This window comes from Peromyscus eremicus, chromosome 20, assembly GCF_949786415.1.
Source record: "Peromyscus eremicus chromosome 20, PerEre_H2_v1, whole genome shotgun sequence".
NCBI classification, from domain to species: Eukaryota; Metazoa; Chordata; class Mammalia; order Rodentia; family Cricetidae; genus Peromyscus; species Peromyscus eremicus.
The window spans coordinates 4,853,412-4,864,629 of NC_081436.1; the positions used below are offsets into that span (position 1 = coordinate 4,853,412).

The 11,218-nt window shown below is 52.7% G+C and overlaps 1 protein-coding gene across 1 annotated transcript; it reads left to right on the forward strand.

The window, feature by feature from the left end:
- Nucleotides 1–1,306: 1,306 nt before the first annotated feature.
- Wnt10b (Wnt family member 10B) lies at nt 1,307–6,298 on the forward strand. The gene is made up of 4 exons (XM_059247885.1): nt 1,307–1,380; nt 1,489–1,751; nt 3,840–4,213; nt 5,626–6,298. The coding sequence occupies exons 1-4, from the start codon at nt 1,307–1,309 to the stop codon at nt 6,082–6,084; spliced, it is 1,170 nt and encodes a 389-aa protein (XP_059103868.1). The 3' UTR covers nt 6,085–6,298.
- The last annotated feature ends 4,920 nt before the right edge of the window (nt 6,299–11,218 follow it).

Consider the following 11,218-nt stretch of genomic DNA (forward strand, 5'->3'; position numbering starts at 1 on the left):
ATCACGGGCATCGGGGGAGAGAGAGAGAGTGTGTGTGTGTGTGTGTGTGTGTGTGTGTGTGTACGCTTTTGGGGAGAGCGGCTGCGTTCCCCTGGTCAAGGCAGGGGGTGGGGTGCGGGTGGGGTGGGGATGCCCCGGGCTCTGGGAGGGGCCGCAGCTCCGTCAGCTCCAGCAGAACCACCCGTGAGTTAGGTCGAGCCGAGCCAAAGCCCCCGGTGCTTTGTCGCGGGTTCGCTCGCTGTCTCGTTCACTCCCTCCCTTCCACCCTCCCTTCCTCCCGGCGGCGGCGGCGACGACGCTGGAGAAGCGGCGAAGAGGAGTAGCCCGGCGCTGGAAGAATGCTGCTCTGCCGAGGGGGCCGAGCCCGACCCAGTCTCCCCACCGTTTAAGCCGCACGAGCCAAGCCCGAGCGACCCAACCGCGAGTGTTGTGGATCCTGCACCTGAACCGCTGGAGGTAATGGGGGCGGTAGAGGACAGGGTGGGGAGAGACTAGGCAGGCACGCGGGCAGACGGACAGACGGACAAGCGTCCACGCTCAAGAGCACGGACAGAAAGCCAGAGACATACCTACAGAATAAAGGAGTGCCTTCGGACTTCGAGGGCAATGGACGCCAGCAAAGGGATGGGGATGGGGGTGGGACCCGTGGGGACCAGACGGGTGGCGCTCGGCAGTGGGAATGTGTAGTTGGGGGGTGAGGGGGTTGATGGGGAAGTGGACTCAGCTGGAGCCACCCGCGTTTGCGGAGGGTACCTGGTTTCCCGGTCGCCTTTGGGGCACCTGGACCTTGTTCCCCCGTTGGGCGTGGAGGTCAGAGAGTGGGTCAGAGCGCCTGGCCCCGGACTCTTCTAACCTAGCTTGCCTGGTATTGCCAGCACAGCACGAGGAGGCGACACCCCTCCAGGTGGTGGGGAACCCCCTTCTGATCCCTCCCTCTAACCCTGTAAGGGCGGGTACATCAGTGGTGGGGCCCTCAGAGAGGGAACAGTTGGTGAGGAGGGATCGAGGGTCTGAGAGGAGCTGTCGCAAGTCCGCATGTGAGTGTCTCAGGACCTAGGGGCGCTCCGAGGGCCCTGAGCTACTTAGATCCTTCCTCTTTGAAGGGTTCCAGAACCCAGGCACTGGAAGTCCAGGGGTGACTCTTATTGCTTAGTTTGGGGAGAGATAAGTCAGTGGGGCCACAGTGATGGCTCAGGGAACCGGAATGGAGCATCCTTGGGTTCCAGGGAGCCATTCCCTTCTTCATCAGATATCCCTGTCCCGCAGGCGCTGATCGATTCGCCCACCGGAGCCTCCGGGCTTCGACATGCTGGAGGAGCCCGGGTCTCGGCCTCCGCCCTTGGGCCTCGCGGGTCTCCTGTTACTAGCTTTGTTGAGTCGGTGAGCCTTTTTCCAGTTTGGGGGGAAAAGCACCGACCTGGTCTAGGGGGTCATTGGAGGGCGTGTGACTAGACCCCAGACCCCAGACGCCTTGTCCCTTGTTCTCAGGGCTCTAAGCAATGAGATTCTGGGCCTAAAACTTCCCGGGGAGCCGCCGCTGACGGCCAACACGGTGTGCTTGACCCTGTCCGGGCTGAGTAAGCGGCAGCTGGGCCTGTGCCTGCGCAGCCCCGACGTGACGGCGTCCGCGCTCCAAGGGCTGCACATCGCCGTCCACGAGTGTCAGCATCAGCTGCGCGACCAGCGCTGGAACTGCTCGGCCCTGGAGGGCGGCGGCCGGCTGCCGCACCACAGCGCCATCCTCAAGCGCGGTGAGCCCTGCCGGGGCTGGCTGGCTGGCTGTGCTGCCGCCCAGGGGTTGGGGGCAGGCCGAGGCGCGCGGAGGCGGGAAGGGACCGGTTCGCGGCTGCGGGAGGGGCCTCTCCGGGAATTTCCCCGGGAGCCGCGCTCAGCTGGGGCTGGTCACCCGTCTGGGCCTCTCTCTCTGCCTGCCTTCCACCTGCGTCGCTGGCAAGGCAGCTGGGTCCCTGCTCCCCTACCCTAGGGCCTCGCTTTTCTGCCTCCACCCAGCCCGATCTGGGATGCACCTGTGAACGGGAGGTGCCCCCAACCCAAGAAGCTTCAAACACCCCCTCTACCCCCTGTTTTCGCTCCCCTCCCTCTCCACCCAGACAAGCCCAGGCTGGTGTCCCCAGAGTCTCAGCGGGGGTGGGGTGACGCCCCCAACCGTTTAAGGGTTAAACCTGCTCCCCTAATTGCTGGGGTTCCCAGGAGCCAAAGCTGGGAACAAAGACCCTGACGGCTTTGAAGCTGGGGAGCAGCCCCCTCCTCTGTGCTGTGGGGGCCCCAGGTGTCCCTCACCTGAACAGGTGAGGGATGGCTGGAGGGGCAGAGAACAGGTCACTGCTGGCCTGGCCTAGAAGGAAAGGTCTGGGAGGCTCCACTGTCTCTCCCCATGCTCAACTGGAGTTTACTCCCTGAGGAGTTTAGATCCACGGGGCTCAGTCCAGGGTAGGGTAGTGCTTTGGGGACTATGGGGTTAATAGGCAGCTGCCATCTGCAGGGGAATTCCCAAGACGTGTGCAAACAGCTTCACCCTTGGATGGTTGGGGGATCTTGAGGCTGGCCCTGGAGCCCTAGATTCCCTGGTCTCCAACTGTCTTTCATCTTCCCAGCACTCCAAAGAGCCCTTGCTTAAAACGGAGTGAGGGACCCCTCCTCCTCTGCAGGGCTGGTGTAGTGGAAGGTTTGACACTCCAAGGGTGAGGATGGCTCTCTAAGCCTGGGAAAGACTTGTCATCCCAAGCCTCCTCCTCGGTGACCCCCAAAACATAAGAAAGAGGCCAACCTTTTAAAAGGGCCTTGGGGAAAATCCCTCTGGCCTTTCTCCTCCTCCCAATGTTTTATAAGGTAATAGCAGGTTAGAATAAACATAGAGGGCAATCTTGAAGGGCAAATATAAAAACTAGAACCTGGGAAGGGGGTAGGCAGTTCCAGTGTGTTAGGATTGTTACCTCGGCAGTACATGGTAGCTTGCTTAAAAGACTCATTTAATAAATATGTGTGTGTGTGTGGGGGGGGGAAGAACCCTCAAACCAAAGGTTCCCCCTCCACCCCCCACCTCGTGCTAAACTCCCCTCAGGGTTGGGGAATTTCTAAGGCTTTTAAGTGTAGAACTCCTGGAACACACCTTCAAAACTCCTCAGGACTCCCTCTGACTCATGGGAAACTCAGAGGGCTCCCTAGGCCAGTGGTTCTCAACCCGTGGGTCATGAACCCCACAGGGGGATGAATGACTCTTTCACAGGGATCACAGAACAGATATCCTGCATATCAGATATTTACATTATGATTCATAACAGTAGCAAAATTTCAGATATGAAGTAGCAATAAAATAATTCTATGGTACGGGTCACTGCAGCATAAGGAACTGTATGTATCAAAGGGTTCCAGCACTAGGAGGGTGGAGAACCACTGCTCTAGGCTCTCTCTTACATTCACACCCCAAAATGACAGATTTACAAGATTTTAGCCATATCTTGACCCCATGGGTCTCTTCTTATAGCGGAGGGAACTGAGTCCTGGTGCTATTCCTTGTCTTAGGACATCATCCCAAATCACTCAGCTGGTAAATGATGGAGTCCGGATTCAGTCAGAAAATTTTGACATTGGCTGGCTGGGCAAGGTGGTGGCTCATACCTGTAATCCTTGCACTTGGGAGGCTGAGGCAGGGGGCTTGTCAAGTGTTCAAGGCCAGCCTGGACTACATGGCAAGACCCTATCTCAATATATATATTGATATTGGAGGTTGGCTGGTTCCTCCCCCACTCTCCCACCTGCCCTCTCCCCTCAGCTGCCTGCAAACCTCACCTCAACACTCACACCCATTTTCTCCCCAGGTTTCCGGGAGAGCGCTTTCTCCTTCTCCATGCTGGCTGCTGGGGTCATGCATGCTGTTGCTACGGCCTGCAGCTTGGGCAAGCTGGTGAGCTGCGGCTGTGGCTGGAAGGGCAGCGGTGAGCAGGACCGGCTCCGGGCCAAGCTGCTGCAGCTTCAGGCACTGTCTCGAGGCAAGAGTTTTCCACACTCCCAACCCAGCCCTATCCCTGGCTCAGGCCCCAGCCCTGGCCCCCAGGACACATGGGAATGGGGTGGCTGTAACCACGACATGGACTTTGGAGAGAAGTTTTCTCGGGATTTCTTGGATTCCAGAGAAGCTCCCCGGGACATCCAGGCGAGAATGAGAATCCACAACAACAGGGTGGGACGCCAGGTATGTGTATTCATCTCGTCCGGGGTCTCAGGGTCTCGATATGTGGTACAGGCTAGCCTCAAATTCAGAATCCTCCTTAGTCTGAGTGCTGGATTGTGGGTGTGGCCACCAAACCCAACTTTTCTCAGTCTCTCTCTCTCTCTCTCTGTCCCTCCCTCCTGAGAGGCCCCACAGAGTAACAGGATGAGGTATGATCACAGAGTAGTAACAGGATGAGGTATGATGATCACCAGTTGTTACTGGCAAGCTTGTCACTAGTAGGTCACCCAAAACGTGTTAGAATCTACAGGAAGCTGCCTGATGGGACCGGATACTAAGGTGGAGCTAGCATATAGTATTTTTTTAAATTAATTTATTTATTTGGTTTTTTTGAGACAGGGTTTTTCTGTCATAGCTTGGAAGCCTGTCTTGGAACTCTCTCTGTAGACCAGGCTGGCCTCGAACTCAGAGATCCTCCTGCCTCTGCCTCCCGAGTGCTGGAATCAAAGGCATGCACCACCACCGCCTGCCTTAGTATTTTTTTTAATTTAATATGTATGGTTGTTTTGCCTGCATATATATAGGTCTGTGCACCACTTGTGTACCTAGAGAGGGTATTGGATTCTCTGGCACTGGAGTTACAGACAGTTGTGAGTCACGAATCACCATGTGGTTGCTGGGAGTTGAACCCAGGTCCTCTGGAAGAGCAGCCAATCCTCTTAACAATGCAGCCACATCTCCAGCTCCACATATACTGTATTCTATATTGTGGGGCGTTTACCCACCAACCCCACAGCTCCCCAGAGTTTTCTTGAGTGTGAGCAGCAGGAAATATTAGATAGAAGGATTTATATTGTGGAGAATATCGCGGAGATAAACAGAAAATAAAGGATAGCCTCAAGAGGGCCTGGAACCTATTCCAACGGGCCCTGACTGTCTCTGCCCCAGGGTTTTTATAGAGACGCCAAGGGGTGGAGCAAAAGACCTCCCTCAGCACAGCCAAGTGCAGACCATCTCAGACACCTGCACTCAGGCCCGTGGTCCTAATCATCCTCTATGCGGACCTGCTGGGTAAAGCCACAAGGAACCCGAGAACAGGCTCCCATACTATATGTGCCCAGCACTTGGCTCATTGCATAGAAACTGTCCCAACAGCCACCTTCCCCATAGACTTTAGGGACACTCTTGCCTTCGCTCCCACTGTATCAGTGTTTACTCTGGAAAGAGCACTGGACTGGGATTTGGGGGACTGGGAGTTATCGCCTTGCTCTGCCTTCATAAAATGAGGACGCGGCGCTGGTGGCTAACCTCCCGGACAGTCTACTTGTCCCTTCTTGAGTTCGGGTCCCTTCCTTCTTCTGTGTCCCATGCTCCATTCATTCACGCCCACCCCGCCCCCCATCCCTCCTCTTCTGGCCGCTCTGATGTTCTAGGTGGTAACCGAGAACCTGAAGCGGAAGTGCAAGTGCCATGGCACGTCAGGCAGCTGCCAATTCAAGACTTGTTGGAGGGCAGCTCCAGAGTTCCGGGCCATCGGGGCAGCGCTGAGGGAGCGGTTGGGCAGAGCCATCTTCATCGATACCCACAACCGCAATTCTGGAGCCTTCCAGCCCCGCTTACGTCCCCGGCGCCTCTCAGGAGAGCTGGTCTACTTCGAGAAGTCTCCTGACTTCTGTGAGCGAGACCCGACTGTGGGCTCACCAGGCACCAGAGGCCGGGCTTGCAACAAGACGAGCCGCCTGCTGGATGGCTGCGGCAGCCTGTGCTGTGGCCGTGGGCACAATGTGCTCCGGCAGACACGGGTGGAGCGTTGCCACTGCCGTTTCCACTGGTGCTGCTACGTGCTGTGTGAGGAATGCAAGGTCACAGAGTGGGTCAACGTGTGTAAGTGACATGAGCCGCACCTTGGGACTAAGGAAGAACGAACACTGTGTGATGGGTACGCCTTTTCAACCCTTTGCTCTGATTTCTGTCCAGGGTTAATCATGGCCCCTGGAAGCTCAAAGCACCTACCTGGAAACAGCTTTGGGGGGAGTAGGGTCAGGTGAAATCCGTGATGAACAACAGCCTTTGGCGGGGAAAGAGGTCACCATATTCTGTTCTTAAACACGCGAATGGACTGAGATGCAATGCACTGCATTGTTCCCCTCTTCTCAACCTCTGGGGTCTCTTGGCCCAGATTTATACTCCTTTAGACAGGGAGGCTATCATCCAACACTGTGTGGAGTCATTAGGACCTGTATACAGAAAGAGACCACCTCTTCCTATTTGTGATTCTCAAACTCCCCCACTACAAACCAGAACCTCCTCCTGGTGGGGCCACGCGTGACAATAAGGAGACGTTTTCGGTTGGAAAAGGACAGGAGACTGTGAGGAACTCTCCTCCCAGTCCTCAGACAGCTAGCTGTCTGCTCAGGCTCTTAGGGAATCCTTCTCCTTCCAGGGGCTGAAAGGGTCCCTCCAAAGGAAAGGTCTTCGCTATGACCCGTAGAGGATTTTCCCTTCTTCAGCACGAAGGGTGGGAATGGATAATTTATTGTACTGAGACATGTTCTTGGTTCCTGTTTGAAACTAAAATAAATTAAGTTGCTGGACTGGCTGCTGGTGGATGCAGATGGTGGTGTGTCTAGCCACACTTGGGGTAGCAGCCTGTGGTTTTGTGTTTTGTTTTGTTTCCTATGTGAAGCCTACACTCCTGTACTCAGTGACTTTTTATGTATATCCTGCTGACTTCCACGAAGTATTTGAAATGATGCTCTGTGACTGAGTTCAGATTTTCAGTCTGTAAGACCAAGGTGGGCTTCTGGGTGGGGGGACTTACAGATCCAAGTGTACACAGAGTCTGCTCACCCTGAGCCCTCAGCTCTAGGCATCACCTCCGTCATTGCTTAGAACAAAGGTTGGCAACTCTCTTTAGCCTGCAAAGGGCTGGATGACAAATATACGAGGCTATTTATACTGTGGTCTTTATGCCGTCTACTCACCTCTACCATAATTACTCAATTCTGCTGTTATAGACCCAAAATAGTTATGGGCAGGGGGATGGACAAAAGCAGACACAGACCGCACTTAACGGATGGGTATAGTTGTGTTCGACACAGTCACAAACTGGTGTGCAGGGCCAGCGTGCTCCTCTGGCTGTCATTCACTGACCCCTCTCCTATGCAAGGTCACATCTGCTCTGGGAGTTTCAAGTCTTAAATGTTGTGTGACAATGAACAATGAACGTGAACTTAGAAGAGCAGGTACTGTTGTCTCAGAGTCTGAGCCAGACTTGGGGAGGGTGGCGGTACATGCAAGGCCCATGGGAAAATACGAAAGGGATTCCTGTCTCAAAATGCAAATTATATAGAGGCTGCCCTCATCCTCCTGAGCACTGGGATTGATCATGGGTGGGCCCTACCAGGCCCAACTGAAATGAGATTTTTCTAGCAAAACTAGCATTCTCTGCCAGTGAATTATCTGCATATATGTTTTGTTCTTTATTCATTGTTCTTTTGTATTTAACCCAAGTAAAAGAATTCCTTTATCGTTTAAATTTTTTCTACATTTATTTGTGATGTGTGCACATGCATGCATGTGAGTGCACGTGTGAGTGGATGCAGGCATGCCCATGGCACTCATGTGGAGGTCACAGGGCGACTTGCAGAAGCCAGCTCTCTCCTTTTACCACACGGGTTCCAGGGACTGAATTTAGGTCTTCCAGCTTGGTGGCAAGCACCCTCACCTGCTGGGCCATCTTGCTGGCCCCTCCCTTATCTTTTCAGATATAAGTAGAGAGAACAGAATTTCTTCTCCAATATATCCAATTCCTAGTCAAATATCTTTGAAAAGAAACATTTGTTTGTTTGGTTTGGGTTGGTTTTCCTGAGACAGAGTTTCTCTGTGTAGCCCTGGCTGTCCTGGAACTCACTCTGTAGACCAGGCTGGCCTTAAACTCACAGAAATGTCTGCCTCTGCCTCCAAAGTGTTTGGATTAAAGGTGTGCACCACCACCGCCTGGCTGAAAAGAAACGTCTTTAAGATGCAATGTGGGGTGGGGGTGGCCGGAGAGATGGGTCAACAGAGGACAAGGGTTCAATTCCTAGCACCCACATGGCAGCTCACAACTGTCTGTAACTCCAGTTCCAGGGCTTCTGACACACTCACACAGACATACATGCAGACAAGACACCAGTGCACATAAAATAAGAATAAATAAATCTCAGCCAGGTGGTGATGGTGCATGCTTTTAATTTCAGCATCCAGGAGGCAGAAACAGGCAGATTTCTGTGAGTTTGAGGCCAGCCTGGTCTACAGAGTGAGATCCAGGACAGCCAGGGCTACACAGAGAAACTCTGTCTCAAAAAACCAAACCAAACAACACCAAGAAAGAATAAAATAATTTAGTGTGGACAAAGGATTTGCAGCACATTTTCAGAACACCTGCATATTTAGGGGGCCATAAGATGCTCCCAGGGAGATTGGAGCCAACACCTGCTGGTCTTGCAGAGGACATGGATTCAGTTCCTAACACCCATGTGGTGGCTCACAACCACCTGTAACTCCAGTTCAGAGGGTGGCCTCTGCAGGCTCCTACACATGCATGGCAGGTATACATGCATGCAAAAACACTCATATAGAAAATAAAAATAAATATTAAAAATAACACCAAAAAGATGATACCAGGGAATGCAGAAATAATTTTCCATTCCTCTGCAGGCAAGAGATGTATCTGCTGCCCACGTTTCTCTTAAGTCAGGTGACACAGCTGGAGTGGGGGGGACCAGAAGAGTTTGAGAAGTGTTGGGTCAGGGTAGTGCTCCACAGTGACATTACAACTTTTTCTTTTGGGAGGCCAGGTATGATGGTGTATCCTTTTAATCCCAGTACTCAGGAGGCAGAGGCAGACAGATCTCTGTGAGTTCAAGGCCAGTCTGGTCTACATAGTGAGTTCCAGAACAGCCAGGGCTCTGTAGAGATACCCTGTCTCAAAAACAAAGCAAAACAACAACAAAGTTTGGGGGGGGAGGTTGGAGAGATAGATCTATGATTATGAGTACTTGTTGCTTTTGTAGAGGACCTGGGTTTGATTCCCAGCTACCACATGGAAGTTGTCAACTGTCTGGAACTCCAGTTCTAAGGGATCCAACACCCTATTCTGACCTCCACAGGCACTAGGCATACACATCATACACAGACATACATGTAGGCAAAACACTCATATACATAAATAAGTCTAAAAATTAAAAAAAATGTGTATATGTACATGTCTGAGTATCCAAAACAGAGTCTTGAATTGGCTGGAACTGAAGTTTTAGGGTGTTGTGAGCTGCCTGGCATGGGCCCTCTGTGAGCCATCTTCTCAGCTCCATGGAGACAGTTTATCAGATGTCAGACACTTGCTCACTTAAATGAGGAGAGGGGGAAAGGAGAGGGGACTGAAGTAAGAACGGGCTTGGATAGCATGGGGATGCCTTATATCGGGAGGACGTGCTCTCCAGTGGCTCTGTGGCCGGAGCATTTTAGCTTGTCCTGTTCCCATCCTCCTAGTCCCTCTGGCTCCCTCCTCTCCTGGCGTTCCCTTGTCTTTCATCACACTCTGTGGCAAACTTAAGCCCCAAACCACAACCTTGACAAATTCCAATTGGATTTTGTCAGCAAGGCCAACACCCCCTCCCGGCACAGGCCCTGGGCTCAGGCCCAGGTCTGGGGTCAGTGACAGGGTGGGAGTATGCAACCCACAGAGCTGGTGGCTACAATTTCAGCTTTTACTGGGCTCCAGTGGCAGCCAGAGGGAGGAGAGAGATTGATGAACTGTAAGTCAGGCTGCTGGGCTCCTTTAACTCTGGATGAGCAATTTCTGCTCCACTCTCGATCAAGTGGCTAGTAGGGTGGAGAGTGGCAGCGAGCAGCTAGCCGTCAGCAAGGTATCTGCTATCTCTGCTCCTGCTTGTGCCGCAGCCAACCCCCTCTGATGCTACAACTGACACTCTTCTCCATACTCCAGAAGGGTGAAGGACAGATAAGGACAGATCTGAGAGATTCTCCAGTCCCATCCATCATCCCCAAATTATAAATAGCAATTCCTCCTAGCCATATGATGCTGTCAACCATTTTTATCTTTTTTTGTTTTGTTTTTTGGTATGAGTGTTCTGCCTGCATGTATGCCTGTATGCATGTATGCCTGCATGTATGCATGTTCCAGAAGAGGGCATCAAATCCCATTACAGATGGTTGTGAGCCACCACGTGGGTGCTTGGAATTGACCCGGGTCCTCTGGAAGAGCAGCCAGTGCTCTCAACCTTTGAGCCATCTCTCCAGTCCACATTTTTATCTTTCTCTCACTCTGGCATACAACCATGAGAGAATCTAAAGTCTTCATTCATTTCCCTGTGTTTGTTCCAATTCCCTGTGGGGGTCCACAAGGCATGCTGGTGTGGCTGGGACACTAGGGAGCGGGGTGAGTGGTTGTAAAGCATAGTTTTGGTGGTGGGTGTGGGGGTGTATAGCCTGGTGGAGTGTGGTTAAAAATTTTAGGAAAGAAATGGAAAGGGTAATAATCACATAGAAGGTGTGTCACAGGGTCTACTATATGACTGTGTTAGGGTTTCTAGTGCTGTGATAAACACCACGACCAACAGCAGCCAGCACAGGAAAGGGTTTATTACACCTCGCAGTTCTACAGTCCATCACCCAGGGAAGTCAGGGAAGGAGCTCAGCGGAGGAACTTAGAGGTGGGAACTGAAGCAGAGGCCATGGAGGAGCGCTTAGTGGCTTGTTCCCCATGGCTTCCCCAGCCTGCTTTTTTTTTTTTTTTTGTTTTGTTTTGTTTTGTTTTGTTTTGTTTTTCAAGACAGGGTTTCTCTGTGTAGCTTTGCGCCTTTCCTGGATCTCACTGTGTAGACCAGGCTGGCCTCGAACTCACAGAGATCCACCTGGCTCTGCCTCCCGAGTGCTGGGATTAAAGGCGTGCGCCACCACCGCCCGGCTCTCCTCTTCTTTTTAAGACAGGGTTTCTCTGTGTAGCTCTGGCTGTTCTGGAAC

Coding starts and splice junctions, on each gene's coding strand:
- Wnt10b (XM_059247885.1), top strand. CDS start 1,307: ATGCTGGAGGAGCCCGGGTCTCGGCCTCCGCCCTTGGGCCTCGCGGGT. Junction 1,381..1,488: donor TTACTAGCTTTGTTGAGTCG/GTGAGCCTTTTT, acceptor CCTTGTTCTCAG/GGCTCTAAGCAATGAGATTC. Junction 1,752..3,839: donor CAGCGCCATCCTCAAGCGCG/GTGAGCCCTGCC, acceptor TTTTCTCCCCAG/GTTTCCGGGAGAGCGCTTTC.